This window comes from Lissotriton helveticus, chromosome 2_1 (genome assembly GCF_964261635.1).
Source record: "Lissotriton helveticus chromosome 2_1, aLisHel1.1, whole genome shotgun sequence".
Taxonomy (NCBI): domain Eukaryota; kingdom Metazoa; phylum Chordata; class Amphibia; order Caudata; family Salamandridae; genus Lissotriton; species Lissotriton helveticus.
The window spans coordinates 1,525,733,684-1,525,757,549 of record NC_136059.1 but is presented as its reverse complement, the minus strand read 5'-3'; the positions used below and the strand labels follow the sequence as shown (position 1 = coordinate 1,525,757,549).

The window sequence follows — 23,866 nt, the reverse complement described above, 5'->3', positions numbered from 1 at the left end:
TGTGGTGCATGTCTGGGCCCTTCCCACGCCCCCAGAGGCTAATTAAGTGGGCACTGTCCTTGGCTAGCCGGGGATGCCACCGCATTCCAATTAACCCTACAAAAAGTCTCTACCAGTATGAATCAAGGAGGCGCTAACAAGTCGCCAATCGATACACTCCCAGGGAGCTGGCCTTTCTACAGAGGCATGCAAAAAGTAATACATTCAAAGACATATCAAAATTTATTAATGATCAAGTCATACATTTGTATACATCAATAATCAAGAGGTTCAATAAATAACATCCCAATATCCCATTCATTCAAACACTCATACCAACAGACTCATAGACACTCATTCTCATTCGTCCTGAAATTCAGGCGTCCATTCATACTCGCAGCGATAAAGGTAATATTTAATACAGAGGACCATACTTGTCATGAACAATTGTTATACAAATCAAGCTGTTTTTATAAGCAAAAATCGTTGTTTTCTTATACAGGGTATCATCCAATTAATATACACAATTAGAGAATAGAAATAAACAGATGAGATGGTAAATATCATATGGTCCACGTCAGATTTTATATATAGTGCCGACGCGCTTTTCGGTGAACAATCTGCATTAAGGTCTCACCTACCTCAGGGTGGGGATATCCATAAAAAAAGGGGGAGTGTGGGATGTACCTGAATTCAGATACCGGGGGATAGATGGAAATCAATAAGAGAACTGAATGAACAGGTAGACACCAGGAACAAAATTATAAAACTCGTTTAGGGGGGAGATACAACATCCGCCAGGCGATATGTTCAGATAGGCGAATCCCAGATAAGCAGGATGCACAACAAAGAATTCTTAATCCTCTAGGTTCTGTACACTTAGACGTGATGGTCTAAATAATAAAGCGGCGTCCACTACGTCAATCTTTGGTGAAGCCGCCAAAGCTTTGGAAAGCGGGTGGGGGCGGGAGATCCAGCTCACTCCTGTCTGTCTTAAGAAGCGATATTGACGGTGCCAAGAGACGTCCTTTGGGCAGCCCAGCAACAGATCATCCCAAACTGCTGAAGGTCCCAAGCATGGCATAGGCTGGCTGCAGATGTGTAGGCCTAGGGGAGGGGCCAGGTCTCCTTGGGGCTCACCTTTCCCCCAGATTTAAGTAGGAGGAGTGGGGTCCTCGTTGGCAGGGGAGTGACCTCACCTGCATCTCCCCAGGAGCCCGCCTTTGGAAGAAGAGGGCTCGCCTCCTGATGTCAGGGCAGGAGGCTGCGGACGCAGTCAGAGCTGACTGGCATAATTTTGGCCAGAGGTGAGTGCAGGGCATGTCTGGGCCCTTCCCACACCACCAGAGGGTAATTCAGTGGGCGCTGTCCTTGTCTAGCAGGGGATGCCGCAGCATCCCTCCTTTGTGTTCCCAAGGCGCGCAGATGAAGAATTCTCCGAGCCGCTCAGGTGGATCGGGGCGAGGAGGCCCTGTCCCCTTCGCACGCTGCCGAGGAGAAATACGGGCTTTGGCAGCCAGCATTGATATTTGGGTCGCATCCGAGACTCCCCTGTGTCTTCATGACACTGTGAGGAGGGTGAGTACTCCCCCAAGTGCTGCTAGCACTGAGGTTGGTGGCTTACCAGTGCAGGATGGCTAGGAGCGAATGTATCACGTTTCTACGCGTGCTATTACCACGAGGTAGGTTACAAAGCAGACGTTAAATCGTCTGCGTTGTTACCATGCATGGCTTTACATCGCAAGTCTTTTCCACGACTTGCACTAGATGGCGCGCTGGACTTAGGAATAATATAAATTACTATTCCTACTCCAGTTAGCGCAATAGCAGGGAATGTGTTGGATTTAAAATCCAACACATTCCCTGGTGTTGCGCACCATCTACCGCAAGTCGTTAAACCGACTTGCAATGTAATGCCATGCGTGGTAACAACGCGGACGATATAACGTCCGCATTGTAACCTACTTACGTAGTATTACCAGCGTTGTAAATGCTGTTTCCCGCTGGAAGCGCAGGTGAGAGCTTCCACCATCTTAGCCCGGTTGGCCACACCCCCTCCATTCATTTATTAAGCACTCCTGGAGCTGGCGCTTTTGTGTTCAGGAGTGTAGGGACGCCTGTGTGTTGGTCGTTAAGCTGCTGTAGCAGCATAATAAAAGTAGAAATACTAGTCAATTCAGTGTCTAATTGAAAATGTTAATGTTTAATAATGCAGGTTTAGTGAACAGTACTGAATGTTGGTACCATCCCTATTGATTTCATTGGCGTGGCAATGGTGGATTATAACATGTTTACTCATTTTATTATTGTGGTGACATCCTAATAGAGTCAGTAGGACTTCCTTACTGATAATGATGCCCCTTATAATGTGATTTTGTAACTAGTACAAGTGGGGGTATTGTGGATATAGGGTTCAGGACCCACTAGGCGTGTAAAGTGATATGAGGGTTTCACCATAGGTATTTGCATGTACCTGATTGTACACATTTTTTATTGAATGCATAGTAAGTAGTAACCCAGGTATAATAAAAGTAATTTTCGTTTTTAAAAGAAGAAACACTGACTGAACAATAATTTGAGTGTTGCTGTTGCAATCCAGGGACACTGGGGTTGCTTCCCTACACTACCTTCCTCAAGTAGGCCTTGGACTGCTCGGCTTCGCTTCACTAAGACAGTGGTTCCCCATAAAGAGAAACTTGTGGAGTTATTGTTAAGGACTCGCATCATTTGCAACCAATAATCTAATTTATTACACTATTGGGCTAACAAGCTAGCTCATAAAATGCATTGCAACAGAATGGCTCAAAACTGAGGGTAAGGAAACCACTCAAGCGCTTTAGTACATGGAAATCCGTTGGTAATACCAAATTTTCAGATGTATGGTCTTGAGGATATATAGGTGGAATGCTATCATACTAGATAACACTTGTTTGCAGCTATAGCGTGTTGGCATGCCCTGGAGGCTATATTAGAAATGCTGATAACATTCCCGTCTCCCTGATAGTTTCCTCAACTACGTGCTTTCTTAAAAGTAAGCTCCCATTTAAAGTTATGACTCTTCTCACCTTCCTTAAACAATACAACAGATTTTGACAAATACTTCAGGCAGAAAAACAGTGAAATTACCAAAGTCCTTGTATAGTCAGGAGAGTATTGTAGCAGTAGAAACAGTGCCAAAACAGACTTACTGGCAAACAAAGGGTTAGTACTCCAAACCTATTCTCAAATGAGGACAAAAGACAAGTTGTGCACCCCTCAAGTTAAGCAAATGTTTATACGCAAATCTTTGGGCTTCAGTTTCTTTAAAAAACATCACTGCGCTTTCTCTTCAGGGTGGCATCTGCTTATGTTCCAGTCCAAGACAAGTATGCTATAAAACAGTGCAATCCAAAAAACCGAAAGTATTAACCAACTTTAACATCTCAAAATCACAGCATCTGCAGTGGAGTTGTGTTAGGATAATCTCTTATATTTCCACAAATAGAATACACCTTTCTGAACACTGGTAACAGTCTAAAATATAATAGTTTTGCAGCTTGGAAAGTGTCATATTGCTGGACCTTGTATTTCTGAGGTCTGATAGTCTCTCATATGCGACCTCTGGTGTCTAATAAGATTGTCATTACGATTGAAGCTTTTCTCACATTCTGTACATTTATAAGGTTTCTCCTCACTGTGTGTTTTCTGGTGTCTTATAAGGCTAGCCATCTGGCTGAATCGTTTATGACATCTAAAACAGGAATACAGTTTTCCAGCAATAACAGTTCTTTCATGACCAAGCTCATTGGTCATTGGATCAAAGGTTTCGTCATATTCTGTACTTTTATAATGGATCTTCTTCTTTGAACAGATTTCTCCAGGTTGTGAGTTTGATCCAGAATTCTCAGAAGGAAGCACCTTAAAACTGGCACTTTGTTCACATACTGTACTTTTATATTGCCTCACATTTTGGCGCCATTTAATACGCTTTGTTTTTCTCGTATCACTCAAATTCTCATTGTCTATTGCCTGGTACAAACTGGAATGTCCCTCATTCAAAAAACTGTTGTCAAACTGCGTAGTTTTTCCTACTTCTGGGTCTAGACTATTTTCTGGCCACAGGATTCTGCCAGAGTATGTTTCGTTCTCAGAGCTCAGGCATGCCTTTGTTTTGCCTTTTCTCAATGGAGCTTTGTGTAATGGTGTTCTTCTTGTATAATTCCTTTTTTTTCTTATAGTACGATCATCTGTTGGATAAAATGAAAGGTGAACCTTTTATTTCCAACATATAAACAAAACAATAAACTGAGACAAAAAACAATATTATATTCCAAGCTAATTTGAAGATTTTTACATAAACTCTTATTTGATAACCCAGGTCTCAGGTTACTGCATACCACAGAACAGTAGATGTAGATTCAACAGCCATCTTGCACTGCACATGCACATAAATAGGTAACCGCACACCCTACATAAGAACATGGGAGACCTTAGTCTCCAGCATGAAATGCAATTAAAACTTCATCAACATTCATGTAGGGCTACTCATTTGAAAGTATTATCTACGAATATAACCACATTTCCCTAAACAACTGCAGATCCCTTTCAGTAAGCAGTATTTGCATTAATGTAATTTTGAAATGCACTCTGGTACATTTTGAATAAACTTACCACACTCATCGAAACTAATTTATTGTTTCAACCTGCAGACTCTTTAGCACCACTCCAGGAGGTGATCCAATTCTTTTTTAAACAAAACCTTAAACAGTTCCCCACCCACAACTGTTAGCAGAGCCATATATTGGTAACAAGACACACTCTTTCATAATTTGGAATAAATCAACATCGCTTTGATGATTTCATCCTAGGGCCACACTTTGGTTATAACTCTTAAGTTTGTCTTAAGTTTAACTTAAGACAAAATCCTAACTAAGGACAAAATCCTAACTTACGACAAAATCCTAACTTAAGACAAAATGCTAATTGAAGACTACTAAATGCTTTCTGAGAATACCAAAAGTCGTAAGTTTAGGATTTTGTCGTAAGTTAGGTTTGTGAATTGGCCCTAAAGTCACCAAGGAATCCCACTCCTGATAGAAAATCAATTATCCTCCTTACCTGATAGAAAATCCATTGTACTCTTTTTTTAATAGAATTTGGAAAATGGCACAGCCTCAAATAGGTCTCCTGTATAACACCCCATAAAATAAGGCCTTGTGTGTGGTTCCAAGACCACTGCTGTTTGTGTTGTTTTTAAAATCGTATTGCTTATGGTATATTCGTCAGCTTAACTATCCACACAGGAGTGCTACTTTGGATCACAGTGAAAACAGTGGGCCCATGTCTGAAGCACAATACCAAGGCATTTAATACATTCCACCTACTTAAAAGTACAGGTCTTCTTTAGGGTACATGCAATCTTTTCTACTTTACTCTACAAAATGTGTAGGAATTACTTTTATTCTTTTAGTTCACCAATGAGAACATTTGCTTATAGACCCTTAAACCTACAAGAAAATTGAGATGGCAGAAACATAGATATAAGGCATTAGACATTTCAGCCTGTATTAACGGCATACCAGATTTCAGCTGGAAATAAAAAAAAAAAATGAAAGAGCATGGGATAACATCAGCGGTATTTGAAATTAAATATTGGATTGTGTTAATTAAAAATCACAGGTATTAAACTTTGTTTTAAATATTTCTGCCAACCAATGATAAAATGGATATAGGAATAACGTATATAATAAAAGGAAAAGAACATTAGGACAGCCCTGTAGTGACAATTTTACTTTAGTTGACAGTCAGATGTTGCACATATTCTGGCTTGCAAAATAATACAAAAATGGAAAGCGAACCTTTGTACTTGGTTATATGTATCAAAATTCACAGTATAAATTTGAGATGTTCAATTAGAATACAAATCACTGTTTCGTAGGACATGGGACATAAGACGCTGCCAAATAGCACTGCTGATTTTGGAGTATTCAGTAACATTTTACAATGTAACCATAGATTGAATCTATTGCCATAAACCTGCATTGTCCACATCAAAACACTTCCAAGCAAAGGACCAAGAATGGTTCATCAAAACCAAATTTCTGAAGAGCATTATAAGAAAAGTTCTTTATACTCACTTGTAGGAACAATAATGTTTCTACTGGAGTCCAAGTCCTGGTGATCCACAGTGTATGTCAACCCCTCTTCCTTAATAATAAATGGAATGACCTGTGTGATGTCTTTGTGTTCTATGTGCAAAACAAAATCATCAAATGTGTTAGAAAATGTCTACAACGTGAAGTCACCATCAACATTAGCAGCACGTTCCTATCCATAATACTATGTATTTCAAATCTTTATTTGTGAACAGGAACTGTCTCATATTCCTTAATTTGTTTTAAGGGCCACGGTTTAGCAATTGAGTTCTTGACTGAGGCCTTGGTTGAGGGAAATAATCCTGCCATCTGTCAATGGGCCATCAAGTATGATACTGGGCAGAGGCAATCGTCAGCTGGAGGACTGAATCCCTGTTAGCCTCTGCAAGAAATCAGTAAACAAACCTGCCAGCTTGAATCAGGCATTGCTGGTGATAGAGCAATGTGGCCAGATGTTGATGATGGCAATGTACTCCTCTCTGACCCTCAGGAAGATATCATTTTGCCTTGCTGTGCATGTTAGCCATTTAAGAAACAGCTTAAAATGGGAAGGTAGATTGATATTACATGATCCATTAGAAGTATCACTTTAGGTGGCTAAAAAGTTTCCTTGAAAGAAGAAACCAGTTGAAGAATTGATTGAAAGGCTATGAAACACTCTGTGCCCTACTCATGAAGGGAAATCTATGTGTGGAGATCTCCGCACTTGTAGATTTCTACCAACACCTAAGTGGAGATTTATGCCTGGATGGTATTTACCATTTTAAGTGTAAATATCCTCCAGTAATTGGAATTACAAGTCACCACCCCTTACACGAGGAGTGGAGACTCTTACAACTGAAATTACAGGCTCCACTATGGAAAACACAGTAATGAAATTTATAGGGAAACATGATTCACCTGGCCGAATTCACATGCATGACAAACATTACCCTTGCAAACACATTAATACAACCCAGACCCTTGGCTCTGCACTCTTCCCCTTGGATTACATGACTTTGCTGTCTGCCAAAGATCAAGAGACCTGTTACAGCATCAAGGATGCAGTCCTCTCCACTCCCGATGAAGAATAATTTCATTGAGGACACAAACCTTGTTTTTGATCACTACTTGGAGCTACAAGGTCTACCTCCATACATACCCAATGAAGTAGAGAAGGTGACCATGTGGCAGGAGCTGGCAGACTCTGTAAATGCATTGGTGGTGGAGGTACACACAGTGTAGGAACTCAAAAAAACAGCAGGTCTCCTCTGTTTCAGACATCCTACACCTCAAACACTGCTTGCACATCATTCAAGCCTGTTTGTCAGCGCCTACCTGAAGCTCGACTCAACCAAGACAGAATTCCTGTTATTTGCCAAGAACCACAGAAAAATATACTGTACAAACCTGGCTCAATGTCATGGGCCTTGAAAGCTTCAAACCCCACTTTTACAGAATGCCAATTCACGTGGATTCACCCTGGACACCAACCTCATCCTCAATGAACACATTGCCAAAAAAACAAGCATTGGCATAGCCAATAGGTCTCGCCTTTGGGACCTTATAAATATTTAGCTATGCAGCACAATATCCTGGGTGCAACAACATCAACCATTGCATGGCTAAACACTTATAAGCTCCCAACGGCGAGACCTATTGACTATACCAATGCTTGTTTCTTTTACACAGGTGTGCCCTGAGGCAACAGCAAGATTTAACAACTGTGTTAAATATAGATTGAGGACATGCACAATTCACCTCAAGACTTGTCTTAGATCAACCCTAAAACAAAAGTAGGAGGCATTAGAGTTGGTCCACAAGATTAAACAAAAACTCTGCATTAAGTGTTTTCCAATGTGACTCTTACTTCACTTTATAAGTGTGTGTGTGAGAAATTGTGTGTGTGTGAGAGAAAATGTGTGTGAGAGAAAGTGTGTGAGAGAGTGCAAAAGTGTGTGTGTGTGTGTGTGTGTGAACGTGTGTGTGTGTGTGAACGCGTGTGTGTGTGAGAACGTCTGAGAGTGTGAAAAAGTGTGTATGTGTGAGAGTGTGAAAAAGTGTGTGTGTGAGTGTGAAAAAGTGTGTGTGTGTGTGTAAGAGTGTGAAACAGTGTGTGTGTGAAAGTGTGAAAAAATATGCGTGCGAGAGAGTGTGTGTGAGAGAGAGAGTGTGAAAATACATCCCTATAATTCTTCTAAACTGCCGTTCCTGAAAGGTTGCTTTTAACCGGCCCATCGCTGAGGTGTTTTCTAGCAATCTTGCTAAAGCGTGAGAGGAGAGAACTAAAAGAAGAAATGAGGAAATGCTTTTATACTCTCCTTGCCAGGCCGTTGGCCTCGGATAGAAATGCAAATGTGTTAAACATAATGATTTGCAGTTTCTTCTGGAAAATATGTCTGGAGAGCGATGTGACTTTTTGATTACCTACTAGCCGGACACAAAAATGCGAGGAACATTTTTATAGTTGTAAAAATAAACCAGTATCTTAATTCAATGTTGGGTATGTGAGACAATGGAAACAAATTCTGCTGGCACGCCGAGGGGTAAATTGATTTTTTTTTAAATGTGGAAAATGCACAAAATAATTTAGGCAGTAGTTTGGGACGGAAAGATGTACGAGGCATGGAACACAACTCGTCAGGTAACAAACCCGTAGTGAGGTGATTATTACAGTCCGTTTGCTTGTGGTTCAATTGCCGTATAAAAAGGGAGGGAGGGGGAGAAGGTAGGCGAGCGGCAAAAGTGAAAGTGATCGGTGGATGCTTCGAGGGGAAGAAGGCTCACCATGTAATGCCGGTGTTCTAACTAGATGACCTCCCCCATCAGTTTGGTCTCCCCCTTCTTCAGAGGGGAGCATAATACGCATGCCCAGATGCGAAGGGGGAGATCATCCCGATGGGGAGATCAAAACGATGGAATACCTGTCCTATCCGCATACTAGATCGAGGCTGGCGAGTGGTGTGCAATGTGAGGGAGGGAGGGGGAGAAGGGAGGCAAGCGGCAAAAGTGAAAGTGATCACCACGAAAGTGATCAGACGGAGGCAGAAGCAACTTAATGATCCGTGATGGAGGAGACAGATGGCGGCTGCGTGTGTGGCCCCTTGTGTGAACGCAAGCGCTAGGCCAGCCAGTAGCACTTTGAAAACTCACCTACTAAATGTCTCTCCAAGCAGCGCATGCGCTGGCTCATTGAGACTTAACAAAGACAGCCTCAGACAGCTCCCACATATAACAGAAGTCAAATTGTTTCTTACAGCGAGCGACTTCAGAACTGCAATATAAACCCTCATATTCTCACATTTGGATGGTGGTAATGCCGTACTCCACTGCTTCCTAGATGCTACACTGTCACCTTTTAGGGACATCCTACACGCTGAAGCACGCCTCATCCATGGATCAAAAAAAACAGATCACACTACCCCCATCTTAATGGAACTCTATTAGGTCCTCTTGCCAACCCGCCCGTCTTCAAAACCAGCTGCATTATTTACAAAGCCAGCACTATGCTTATCATGTGGAGGACCTCACCATCTCTGATGATTTTCGACACACCCATCACCCAGGACCCCATCAGATTGCAGGCTAAGAAGTGTAAAAAAAGAACAGAAACTGGCCTTTTCCAGCTGTGCACCCAAGATATGGAATAACATTCCTGTAACCATTAGGAATGCACCAATGCTGCTCCAATTCAGGAAAGAGTTGACAACTCACCTCTTTAAAGAACACAAAATCACAATGTATTAACCATTCACAACCAAGCATACTCTCTTATTATTCATTGATTTTATGCTTGTCTTTTAGCTAAGTTTGCGCTACAGAAATAACATATATATATACATACATACATGCAAGACTAGATGAGATGCATGAAGATGAGGTTTTCCAGGATACAGGTGCCAAGTCTCTTCCTGAAGGAAGACCAGGATCCAGGATCAGTCTCAGCCCCTCAATGAATGTTATTATCTCCACCAAGCACCCTGACCTGCCTGTTCCTGGAAATCCCAACAACAGATTAGGTAAGAACCTAAACTCCTCTATGGTTCCACTACAGTACAACTTCCCACATGTCAAATTGTCTCCACCCCTCACAAACACTACAGAGGTATGCCTCACTGCCACAACCACACGGCACAAAACTGCATGTATATGTTTGTCATACTCAACACTACTATTCATCCTTATTATACATGTTGAGACAAAATTGACTCAATATACACTTATTGTAACTGAATAGGTTCCTAAAATACTAACCTATATGAATTTATTGCTTACTTTGTAGGTCCTGTGTCTTCAGCTCACCAACTGTCACGATTCGCTCCCTGTGCTCTTGTGCCCACCACTATGGGGCTGAATTGTGGGGCTTTCCAGTGTTCTAATATGCCTTCAGACATTCCCCTGTATGCATATCCTGACTTCCAGGCATTTGGACATAATGTCTTTCTATTCTGCTGTCTTACTTCTGTTACCTTATATGTTTGTTACCTGCTTTCTGCCAAGTGTGCCCTGTCATTTCCTTCCTTGCCTGTTAAGCACTCCTCCTTGCTAGCTCCTTGTCTACTGTGCTTGTGTTTAGTTCTACCCCTTTGCTGTTACTGCCTTACGCGTTCCTGTTTGATCGCCAGGATCCGTGGGCTCAGCTGACTACCTAGGTGGTGTTTCTTGTTCACTGTGAGTTTTGTCTTTGAGTTACATTTATAACATCACCATAGGTATAAGCTCCACAGACCCTGCCTTTGCATGCATATCCTACATGTGGGTATTTGCAGTCAGTATCTGTAACAGCAATTGTGGGTAAGAAACTTACTGAGCTTCAGTCTTCCCGTGTGGAGCTCCTGAGTACTTTACCCCACACCCCCCCTTTATTGTTAATGTTGTTTCCTATATATGTCTTACACATTCGTCCTGGGTGTAGTTAGTCTGAATGCTAAATTGCTTTGTGAGTGCCCTTCCTTTCTAAGTCTTACCCATCTTGTTCACTTGTACAGACTTCCCCTTTGGATCCCTCTTTCTCCTCTGACTCCCTGTATGATCCTGGGCAGCGCTGTACTCCTCTTCCTGTGTAAGTTTTCTACCCAGTGCCCAGTCCTTGTCCAAGTCCCTGACTGTGTTCCCCACATAGTCCCGGACAGTCCCTGACACCAACCACCTACCAACAACTCCTCTTCAGCTCCAATCAGTACACCAATAGGGACTGGCCACCGACAAAAGGCATATGGCAAACCCTGTAAGTGTACAGCAAAATCAACTTCAATATGTACAACTAGATCTGGATTGAGGGAGACACTTCCTGGCCACTGTCCATAGCCATCGTACTGGGGATAACAAAAAAGTGATTGGTAAATTGCCTGAATTAATCTCTATTCACTGCTAATTTCTTTGGGGCGCATTCCCTTACATAATGTTTTTGCCCACTACGTCATCTTTTTCGATTTCATCAGTGGCATGCAACAAGTGCCATGGGTATGTCTAGACATGAGATCTGTGCTCACTGTAAGCTGTACCCACTGACAAACCTCAAATAGGCCAAAAACGGTCTGGCGTTACCTTTGTTTCTATTCAGAGGTAACCTGGCCTGGATCTTGGGGCTGGATTCTTCCTATTGGAGCAGGACCATAGCTGATTTCCAAGTGGCTGGTTCTGCTGCTGAGGGGAACAATGGAAAAAAGAGATGAGCTGGAATGAGTCCCAGAGTAATTCCCAGTGGCAGAGAGTTAAGTCAATCAATTCTCTCATCACTTTTTGTTTTCTTCAATGCGAAGCCCTCACTGTGCCTTAGTCTCAAGTTGCAGTTGATGAGGCCAAACTTCCCCCCAAACTGGTCTATATTTTTTGTTCCTGTTCAGCGGGAATCAGGTATGGCAGTCCAGGCTGGACCACTGCTATTGGAGAAGGACCATTAACACAGACTAAGCTATCAGATAGCCTTTGAATGTGACAACCGCTAGACCCTGCTGTGAAAGAGACAATGTAAACCTCAAGTCAAAGGCCAGGTGTGATATAAAGAGATTAATGCCTTCCGGCTCTCACAGTTGAATAAATTGGTTCTATTGGTCTGTGTAAATGGTTTCGGTTGCCGGCTTGTTGACCACCAAGATGGAGTTTCCAACCTCATCAATAAATCACTGGGTTTTATATGGCACAGCTCTATCTCCAGGCATTCATCCAAAAGCTTTTTCGGATCGGGTGGAGAACCCAACCATCCTGCTATGACAGCAGGTTTGCTCTGAGCGGGAGGGGAGAGAAGATCAAATACAATCTGAAACAATCATAATCAGCTGACACAATCCTCCTGCACTTTCTGTAGCACTTTGGACAGAAGAGGAATTATAGAAAATGTGTAGAACAGGCCCTTGGACTAACTAAGATCAAGCCAGAACAGGGGATTAAGGCTACTATGCCCGCACTGGTGACAAAATCCCTAAGGATTGTGTGTCTAGGTGCAGGTAGTCTGGGATACAATCCCCTAGATCCCAATTTTCAAAAAACAAGAAATTTGTTTTACAAATCAAAATTGCTCAAGTTGACCCCGCACACTTAAACAGTAAATATTGCAATATCATTAATGTTGTTCAAATTGTTCCAATGTCTTTCCAGTCATTCTCCCAAGAATTCCAAAGTCAGGTTTCTTCAGTACCAGGAACCAGACGACCGCATGCTTTACGGAATGCCGATACTCTATTTGCGGCTTTTACTAATACTTTAATCTCCTCAAAAAATAATTGAAATCTGACTGACCTAGAGAGCACGATAACCCTTAGACATATGGAAAATATTTATACCTCAAGCTTGAAGACCATTTGTGAAGCATCATTAAATAGAGAATTCTAAATAAGCCCTGAAGAAGTCCGGTCACGGACGAAACGCGTTGGCTATTGATTTTAAAAGTTTCTTGAGAATAAAGAATTTTCTACTGAAGAAACCTGACTTTGGAATTCTTGGGAGAATGACTGGAAAGACATTGGAACAATTTGAACAACATTAATGATATTGCAATATTTACTGTTTAAGTGTGCGGGGTCAACTTGAGCAACCTTGGACTAACTAAGCCTGAAACTGAACCAGTCTGAGAGAAATGTATGGAACAAAACCACGGACACCTCCTGTTTTGGGCCATTCTAAAGCGATCTATTTATGGAAACTCCAGTTAAGGGAAGATCACGTTCATCATTTCGTTGTGAAGCTCCCACGTGTGGTCCTCCAGTAAGAGATGAGTGAGGGCATCCACTTCCACATTGAGGGATGCCTGCAAGAAATGGCAGCTACTGGGGAGAGTTCCTGTTGCTGCGTCCTCTCAACATAGGGACCAAGTCTCCATACCATCCTGTAAGTTGATATGATGGATAAAGGTGGTGGTGCTTGATAGAATCTGAATACTGCCCCCTGAGATGGAAGGACGAGTGGTTTTCAGGGAACCTTGAGAGCGTTTTTGTGCAGGTGCTGCCCCGATATGGACCAAAGGACTGGTGCCATCATGGCGCAGAGAGGAGCACCCCAGCCTCGCAAGGAGGCATCTGTGACCATCTCAGTCTGAGCCTGCAGAGGGCTGAATAAGTGACCCTTTAGAAGGTTGGTATTGCCCATCGACCAGTGCAGATCCTGGTGCACTGTCAGGAAAATCCGCAACAGACACCGCTGGTACACATCGGACTCATCTTCCGAATAAACGCAATTGACTGAGGATTAAGTTTTGGTCAAGTATCCTCCGATAATGGTCATGTAGCCATGATCAGGAGCAGGAGGGGCTTAACAGGAACAAGCAAGGGCTCAGCCATTGATTCAGAAGGTTATAGGATTTCCATCAGAATGTTAGATTCTACTTCTGCAGATGGTAAAGTCAGTTCCAAGGCTTCTCCTGCCTTCCAATGACAGCTGTAAAATATGTAACCTTCTTCAGAGCAAGGCCAAAAGAGATGGAAATATCACCTTCAGGTGAAGTATCTAGCCAGTGGTATTCTGTAAACTGAAGTAGAGGCCAGGGTCAATATTGTAAGGTGACAGGAGGTGGTCAGCCTCTGAGTCATCATCCTCTCTTCAGACCATATCTTGCACGGCTAAGACATATGAATCTAAACTGACAATCTCCTTCAAGCCAGCGAATTTTTGTGCCCTGGGCAGGTGTTCAAAATAGGGTTCTTCATTGAAATTAGCTTTTACCTTCTCTTTCACCACATGTATGATGTTCTTCTGTCTCATCCTGCGCCAGAGTTGACTGCATGGGTGTTATCGCCTTCTGCTTTTAAATATGCATTAAGGAAGGGCTGTGTAGACAATGTCCTAGCTGGTTTCATCAATGCAGGTAACAGGCCAAAGCCTGTGGAAGCTCGGCATTGGAAGGTGTTGGGGTCAAAGTCATCAAACCTTCAGGAACTGACCCCCCTCAGCAGATGCAGAACAGTTCTGAAAAGATTCAGCATCCCTAATAGGAAGGCCTCGACCTAACCAGTGTCGGCTGAAGGATCGCAAAACTCTGATCTCACCGTTTTAGGCATCGAAGGGTCACAAGATGTTGATGTTGAGGAAAAGTCCTGTAGATATTCCAAATGGCCCTGTAAACAGGACAACTAGTTCAAGGAAGAAGAAAACGTCCTCTTCTCATGGTACTTTTGTGGTAGGAAATTGTACGAGAACGTTCCCTGTAAGGTGACTTCTAGGAGAGGAAGTTCACATGGAAGTCTTCCTGTGGGTCCTACCCAAAAATAACTTGGCCCCCTAATGGCCTTCATGTGCATGGAAGTGCAAGAGTTGCTGGCCGCGCATAATGCCCTAATCGCAAATACCATATACAGACGTTGTAGGAAAAACATACATATTTGAGCACGGTCTGCAGGGACATTTGATCTAATCATGATTGAAAGCTGAGGAATTTGTCTGTAAGACACCAACAGAGTGCTTCAGATCACGTTAATGATGCTCAAAAAGCATGAACTGGGTGCTAATAAACTCTAGTGACGTGATGTCAGGAAATGGCCTCATAGCTAGAGCCATGTGGCACTACCTGGCAAACACTAGAGTCATTCTAAAGACGAGGAATCTGCAAGATGATGTAATGATCAGGAATATGAAGCTCAATTTGAGGAATGCAAAAGATTGCTCAATGATGGCTCACATATGTATATGGGCCCTGTAGTACATGTGTTGGGGATATGCGACTCTATGTTCAGAGGTGGGTGGGGTAAGGAGATGGAAGAGAGGGAACACAGGGTATCACCTGCAACAAAGACATATGATGTTGGTGTGGTTACCTGGAGGATGTAGTAGTCATTCTATACATTGTAGCATTCAGTGTTAGAGTTATGTTTGTGAATTGTGAAGGAGTAAAGTTATGAGTGACTATGATTGTAGTGCTAGTCTCAAGATGTACATGCATTCGCTTTGTGAGTTAGTATAATTTACCTAGAAACCACATGCAAACAAAATCTACAGCTAACAACTGATGTGCAGGAGTGAACTGTCGGAAAATGTACATGTACAATATGCACTCAGGAAAGGCAGCATACACATCAGTGAACCTACCTCTGCCATTGCAGATGGCTTTCAAGCAGATGTAATACCAGTGGTGTCTGTTACAGAAATGTTGTATTCTATGAAAAGGTGGCTGAAATGCCACTTTGGTACAATCAAAAGCACCTAATACCAGAGGAAAGTGGGCAATGGAAAAATATTCTCTTGTCGTTGGATGCCTTTCTGCCTGTGACTATGTCATGGCAATAATCTTATGCACTCAGCAAGTGATGCATGTCATCACCCGTGGCAAGCACTGCAATTGGCTTTGCCTGTAAGATGCCCACTGTGTTCTCAATGACATTCTGGAAATATCCAGTGGCCAGAAAAGAGTGCAGTCAGTATTGTAATGTGTTGGGATAGCCAGGGAATGCAAGTGTGCTTCACTATTAGCGTGTTCCTTCTTATGAACCTTCCTTGATTTTACCTTTAGTACTCTCATTTTGTACTAGATAGTCCCAGTTTTTTAGCCACTCCTGTTTCTCCCGCCAACATTTATACCAAAAAAACAGAAACTTCTGCAAGCAGAGTTTTCTGCACGCATGGTGGAATCCATACATAGGAGACAGGGAAGAAGTAGGCAGAGATCTTCACCCGCAAGTTAGTAAATAGCATTTTTGAATGTCAGGTAGTACTAATCAAGTACTACTCGAAAATACAAAAAAAAAAGGTTTGGTGAATAGACCTTAATAAGTTTAACTGATGTTACTACATTAAAAGCACTTCATATATTTTAACTTGGTAACTCTTAAGTCAGAGCTTACAACAATTTCCTTTCTGGGCTGATTTTGTGGAGAGACAGGTCCATTAGTCTAGTGTCTACTTTAAGAACCTGGTATGGTTCTCTCTTCAGATTCATACAATCTCTGTAAGGCCACAGAGGTGATTGGCTGCATGGAAGAGTGATAATTAGCAACATGGGATTGCTGGACATTGTAGAGGACCCACTTATTAATTCCAAGTGTGCTCGCTACCAAGATAACAATGATCTGTCAACTAGAAGCTCTAAAAAAGCCTGTATTTTAAATATAAGGACCTTGAAAGTCTTGAGGGGTATTTTAAAGGACTCTCCAAACTTCCCAAATCAAATTGGAAGAGTGCACCACACACGCAGAAGGCAAGCTGGAAGATAAGATGGACAAAAAGAGGGAGGAAGAACTCAAACTGTTCAGCTATTATGTTAGCCAGCGGGTCATGAAGCAGGCTTGTTTCATGAAATCCATACCATTTGGAAATACTGAGCTCCTACAAATACAATATCTATCAGCAACTACTATTCAGAGAAGAAGAGGCTAATGGGCCTGCAATTTAAATGAAGGTCTCTCCAACCAGAAAAGATGACACCAGCTCAGTATCCATTGACATGCCACAATGGAATATGGACAAGAGTATACAGAGACAACAGGACACATCCTCTAGGATTAAATGACTCATGGGTAGTGCTGCCCAACATACTTGGCTTGGATGAGAGGCCGTTTGTCAAGTGACTCATGATTACCCCGTTTGGCTTGCAAGTTTGGTGCTGAGGAGCAGAGCTCAGGGACCCCCCCAGGAGGGTTAAATCTATGGGGTTGTCTGTAGGACATGCCAGTATGACAAGAGATCTAATGTAGATTGCAACAATGTTGGTTAATGCTTCATAAGGACTGTGCTTGTTTTACGGCCAAGTTTTTTTTAATATGGTGCTTGGAAGAGAGGAGTCAAGGAGTAGAGGGACCACTCATTAACGTCTATTGGCTGGACTACACGTAGAAGTCACACCTAGGGCCAGATGTAGGTAGGCGAATACCGGTCGGTAACGGCCCGAATTCGGTAAAATCGGCCGTTACCGACCGGTCTTTTGAAAATGAGATGTAGGAGCCAATAATTTACCGAATCGGAAAATATGAGTCTGTAAAATACCGAATCTGTATTTACCGAGAACATATTTTCCGAATCGGTATTTAACGAATTCTAATTTACCGACTTCTTATTTACCGAATCGGTAAATAAGAATTTGGAAAATATGTCTATCGAGATGTAGGAAAGGAAAAAAATACCGAATTCAATGGAATTCGGTATTTAAGAGTCGGTATTTACCATGGACTGGAAGCAGGTGGTAACCAGGTGCAGGCTATAAAAAAAGCCCCAAAATGCAACAGTGTTGCAAGAATGGCGGCATTCTATGTGATTGCGAGGAGGCTAAGGCTACAGGCTGCAGGTCTTAGGGTATGGATGAGGGAGGAGCAGGTGTACAGGCAGAGGATCACCCTGTTCCAATTGACTGAGCCTGAGATACTTCAGAGGTACAGGCTACACCCCAGAACCATCTTGGACTTAATTGGGGACCTCCACCCATACCTGGATCTCCCAACTCCCAGGGCCCATGCCATCTCATCCCATGTGCAGGTGCTGTGTAGCTTACGACTGCTTGCCTCTGGGAGCTACCAGAGTGTGATAGCTGCAGTAGGTGGTGTATCCCAGAGCTGCCTGTCCCGTTTTTTCAGGAAGTTTCTGGATGCCATGACGCAGAGAATGGAACATTACATCCGGTTCCCTGACACACCTGCGGAACTTGCCAAAACAAAAACAGATTTCTATGGACTGGCACACTTCCTACATGTGATAGGCTGCATAGATGGCACCCACATTCCACTATGCCCACCTGCAGCCACAGAACACATCTACAGAAATCGTAGGTCTACGCACTCCATCAATGTGCAGGTGATATGCAATGCTGGCAACATCATCACAGACATAGTGGCCAAATTTCCTGGGAGCACGCACAACTCCTACATATTCCAGAACAGCGGAATATACACACGGCTTCTTGCAGGAGATTTTGGAGATTGATATCTGCTAGGTAATGAATGGCAGATGAATGTGTAATGTGATTGTAACTCATGTACCTCTCATTCTCTCCCAGGCGATAGTGCATATGCCCTGCGTTCCTTTGTGCTCACACCGTACCTCAACCCAACTAACAGAGCAGAAAGGCGATACAATGTGGCACACAGGTCAACTCGCAATGTAGTTGAGCGAACATTTGGACTCCTCAAGAGCAGGTTCCGCTGCCTCCACAAGAGCGGAGGTGCTCGACAGTACACCCCCATCCTGTGTTGCAAGATAATAGTGACCTGTGCCATTTTGCACAATCTTGCCACCAAGAAAGGTACAGGGGTGGAGGTGACACATCACGAGGACATTGATGATGACCAAGAACATGCAGACCCCCAGGCAACAGGACCAGCAGCAATAGATGGTAGATTGAGACGGACAGAAATTACACGTCGATATTTCTAGGTAATGTATGACACATAGACAGGTATAGTGTTTGACAAGTGTAGTTTAATATTCACTCACTCATCATTGTCACATGGGAATAGGCATCATACATCAAAGTCTATGTCCATGGCTGCTCCTGCTCAGTTGCCGTAACTGTGTGCAGTTGTATTGATCTGCAGCATAGGTCAGTGCTTACGTCCACGCACTACATTGCGTGATTGATGTGCCTGGCTTTCTGATTCTCTGCTGGGGCCTGACTCGGCATGGCTGCGCCTGCCGCTCCTGCGCACCTCCGGTACAGGTGTGCTGGAGCCACTCCTGCTGGTTGACCCCTCTGTCTCCTCCACACCCGTGTCACCAGCATTGGCTGTGTTTGTGTTGAGCATCTGCTCCATCGCAGAGGTCACTCTTCCCATGCCCCGTGTCAAGTCTGTGCAGCAGTGCACAATTGCATCCTGCATGGATATAGATCTTCGGCACAGTAGTGACGTACTTGAAGCAAACCTGTTCATTGCCTTTGTTTGCTGGAGCATATACTGCCGATCCCTGCCACGCTGTTGATGATCCCTGTCCATCCTATCCGACAGTACACCCATGTTTTTTTTTTTTTTAAACTCTTTATTCATGACTGTATCAGGTATTACAATACACATTTTATCATCGTACATAGTGTCAGTCTTTTCCATTTTCTTTAACTTAACTGTGGCATATCATTCCTACTATCCATTTATTTAACTAGCTTCGTTATATCCGACAGTACACCCATGTATGTGGAGATGTCCGTTATCCCCTTTGATATTGCCTCCAAACTTGATGCAATGTGGCCAATACCCTTGTCCATGTTGGTCATTTTAATGTTCATACAGCGAACCTGCCTATGCACGGCTAAGAGTGCTTTGGCCTGCAAGCGCTGTACTTTGACCATTGTTCCTTCCAAGCCACAGAAGACGCTCTCCCCTTCCTGCCCCTCGCCACCCTCATGTGCCCTCCTGCCAAGGACACTGGTGCGCGCAGCGCCTGCTGCAATCTGTGGTCTAGACCTGTCAGCCACAGGTGCATTTGTTTGAGGTACAACGTCATCATCCTCCGAATCAGAGGTTTGCAGGATCCTCTGAGGGGGCTCCTCATGCCTACTTTCCCTTCCCTGCATGGACACCTTGGACATTGCTATGGGTGTACGCGGTGTGGTAGACAAATCAGGAGATCCGAACAACAAAGGTGATAGTGGCACAGGTGTTGAGGCTCTCTCTGGGGATGAGGCTTCCTGGGTGGTGGTGTTGCCTCCTTCTACAGCGCTGTGATCTGTTTTTGTCTTCTCTTTCTCCCTTCTCTTAGGTGCGGGTGCCCTCTCCTCCCTTGCTGGTGCAGAACTGCGTGAGGACTCTCCTGTGGAATGAAATTGACATAGGGTCAATGTTGTTCTTCATCTGTGTGTAGTTCTTAAATAAATTGTAAACACAACTTTGCACAGTGCACATAGTGTGTTTGGTGATATGTGTGGCATGCCTTGCAGAGTCGTGTGGTGTATGTTTTGCATCAATGTATTCATGACTACCTCTACCATGATGCATTGCTGGCACCAAGTATGAGCTGTTATGCTGTGTGATGAATCTACACAGTGGGGTACGGGGTCAGGTTAATGGTTGTGGATTAGGGTACATGCCTCTTACCTTGTTTCATTGTAGCTTTAGCAGTACTGTCCAGATCTCCTATCCCATGGATGCATTCTGGCTCCATGGTGGTTTCCACAAGCTCCTCTATCGCAGTCAGCTTTGGGGCTTTGCTCCTGCCACCTCCAGTCTCACCAGCATCCTTTTTTTGTGCAGCCATTTTTTTCATACCACCGCTTTTTAATGTCCTCAATCTCCCGGTGGGTCACACCAATGGCATTCACTTTGCCCTGTATGCCAAGCCATATGTTCCTCTTCACAGTCTCTGCAACATGCAGAGACTGCCTCCCGAACATTTGGCTGTAGTGGCTTACTATTTCTTCTACAGCCACCTGTAGTTCTTCTGGGCTGAACTTGATCTTCCTTTTTCTCTCCCCAGCATCCTTTTGCCCTTCATGTGACTCCATCCTGCTGCAGTGCTTGCCTGTGGATGCTCAGCTCCTCTCACCTCAGCTCAATTGTTTGTTCTGTTGGTGTTCACCTGCATGGGTGTGGCCACTCCCAGGTACTGGGGAGGGGTGCTTCAATCCGATTGGTTGGAATCTCAGGGCCTTGGTTGTGGGGTGTGTAGGGTGTCCCTGATTGGTTGTCAGCGTGACATGGCGTTTTTCAAACATCCGAATCGGATATTACTGATTCGGTAAATACCGATTCGGAAAATTTCGATTCGGTAAATTCCGAATCGGTAACTCCCATTCATTCCTATGGGCCAGGAGGCCCATAGGAATGCATGGGTTTTACCGATTCGGATTTTACAGAATCGGTATTTACCGATTTATGATACCGAGTCATTCCGAATCGGTAAGTTTTACCGATTTTTTTCCTACATACCATTTTCCGATTCTGAAATACCGATTCGGTATGAGTCGGTATTTTAGAATCGGTAAATGGAAATTACCTACATCTGGCCCCAAGTGTGGGGAATATACTAGTCTACACACAAGAGTTTTGTAGACACTTCTACAGAAATAGGAACCACGTTGGAGGTCCTGGATGGGAGTACAGGTGAAACCTCTGAAGCCAGAACTCGTTTTTGATACAGGGGAAGTTGAGGTCATAGAGGTTGCATCTTTGTCTCCAGCTCTGATCAGTCAAAAATTCACAGAAATATTAAGCGCTAATTGCTCCAATGCAATTTCTTAATGTGAGGATTCTAAATCTCCCAAAAAACAAAAAGGGTCTTAAAGTACCTTAGTTTGCAAGATACGGACATGATTTTTCCACAGGAGACTCATTTACTGCAGGTGGTTGGGGGATTAGTTCCAGATGAAACATGGAGAGTACCATCTTCAGTATTGGGCATCTTTTAAGAGAGACACTGGGGATGGCTATATGATTCAAACAGCCTCAAGTCAACCTGTCATAGGATTAAACATGACCAAGCAGAATGATGTGTATTAGTAGCTGGATATGCAGGGAAAGGACTATACAGTACTACCCATAGGTGCTCTGAATATATCACAGGACTCCTTCCTAGGCAAGGTAATTAAGCCGGAGGTGATGGTGCGGAGAGCTGTTGATACAGGAGGATTTTAACATTGTCAGGGACACCGATAAGAATAAGCCACACCTCAAAACATTTCTCAAGGTCAATGTCCAAATAACTAAAAGGACTTAAGGGTCAAGCAATAGCAGAAGCCTGTATAAAGTACTTCTTGAGAGCAAAGTTTGCTTAAATTGGAGGCACTTTCATCCAGTGTATCTCCCAGATCCATGGATCATAACCCAAAACCAACTGGAGCTTGAGGGGGGAGGAGGGGGTACTGATAAATGTGGAACATACCCAGGCCTAGGAGAAATCACAGGCCACTGAATCTTTACTTGTACGAGGTCAATAGGCCGATCCTTGAAGTAAAGAATCATCTGTTGATAAGGGGAAGGCTGGTAACATTTCCTTTAACAATTCACACCTATTCACTTCAACTCCCATCACTCGAGGGCATCACTTCGACTCACACTAGTGGAGGTCACTACTGCTTTTCGGCTTTCTTTGCCTGACTACACTAAGATGGGGTTGGTGTTGTGTGGACATTCACACCTTCCAAGTGTCCCCATGGTAAATGACTCACTCAAAGTCAGTCCTGATCTTTTAACAGACCTCACATTGTATTCGAGGACTTTACATTTTGCTCTTAACATTTTAATCACGGGATCAAAAACCCCAGCAGTAAAGTGCAGTTGGTTAAACAGCCAAAATTAGCTGAATGTATCACAAATAAGAATGGGGCACCTTGCAGCTATGAATTTTGTTGATATGTGGGAAGTCTTGTGTCATGTTTTCACCACTATTGCCTGTACATGGTGACTCTTTTCACAATTAACTGTCACTCACTACACCTTGCATTAAACATTTAAAGCCTAGGGTTGTTGGCAGTTGACCTGCTCTCAATTCTGACTTCTTAGTAAAGGGGGTGATATATTAAAGGCTTTTACGCATTCTGTGTCTACAGGTAAATGTGATAGTACATATTGGCCGAAATTCTTATGAGCCAGTCATTACACCAATAAGTGAAATAAACACTGCCAAAAGATCAAATGTGATTTTAATATTCCTAGATTCACTACAGAGTTAAAATAAACAAATCAGACCCACAACATGCTTCTAAACTCTGCATCTTTAATCCTAGCACCAACAACTGGAGTAAACAAAAGGAGAAGAAGAAACAATGTTTTAGTGACATCTCAAGCGGAATAATCTTAGACCAGTCAAAGTCAACGTTGAACTTTATTTCGATTTTAGACAAACCATAAAAGTACACAGTAGACCAAATCATATAAATAAAAAATCCAACATGTGCATTAAAACGCAGCCATTAAAAAGGAGAGATTAAAAACATTATCATCAATTTCATACAATAAAACAAAACTAAAACTTCAATAAAGTTAACAAAAATAAAACTAAGACTTCATACAAATACATTTATAAAAAACAAAGAAATGGGCTTAAAGTGCATGTAGGCGTTGTTGTGGGTCAATAACAAAAGAGAATCTCCATTTCAGAAGGTAAATCTGGTTAGCAGTGAAACTGTAGTCACTTTCCGACTGGTTTTCGCAGTTGTACTACTAAGGGGATAAATCTATAGATAGTAAAACAAACTACCTCCGTCTGGAGCAGCTATAAATAAAGTAAAGCTGTTTTACACTCTCTAATGTCGAGGTTCTGCAAAAGAGGCCTTAGACTAGTCATTTGTGCTTCTACCTTGTATAACAAAGTTACATTTTGTTCGCCATTTCAGGGAGAAATAAAAATGACCCATTCCCTCTCACGTTACTTTCTTTGAATTGCATTTTAGTTTGTGGCTGTGCAGGTGTTCATCAGTGTTTATTTGTTTACAC

The 23,866-nt window shown here is 43.0% G+C and overlaps 1 protein-coding gene across 2 annotated transcripts in view; it reads right to left on the bottom strand.

Annotated features, from left to right (window-relative positions):
• Positions 1–1,683: 1,683 nt before the first annotated feature.
• The window catches only part of LOC144818759 (uncharacterized), a 206,210-nt gene continuing 184,027 nt past the window's right edge, over positions 1,684–23,866 (bottom strand). Inside the window, exons 6-7 of one of the 2 annotated variants that reach the window (XM_078676480.1) lie at positions 6,096–6,206; positions 1,684–4,205 (exon numbers count right to left, since the gene is read on the bottom strand). In XM_078676480.1, the coding sequence (XP_078532606.1) occupies positions 3,526–4,205; positions 6,096–6,206 (791 nt within the window). In that variant the 3' untranslated portion in view covers positions 1,684–3,525. The remainder of the gene's footprint in view (positions 4,206–6,095; positions 6,207–23,866) is intronic. The other variant, XM_078676479.1, reaches the window with a different exon arrangement.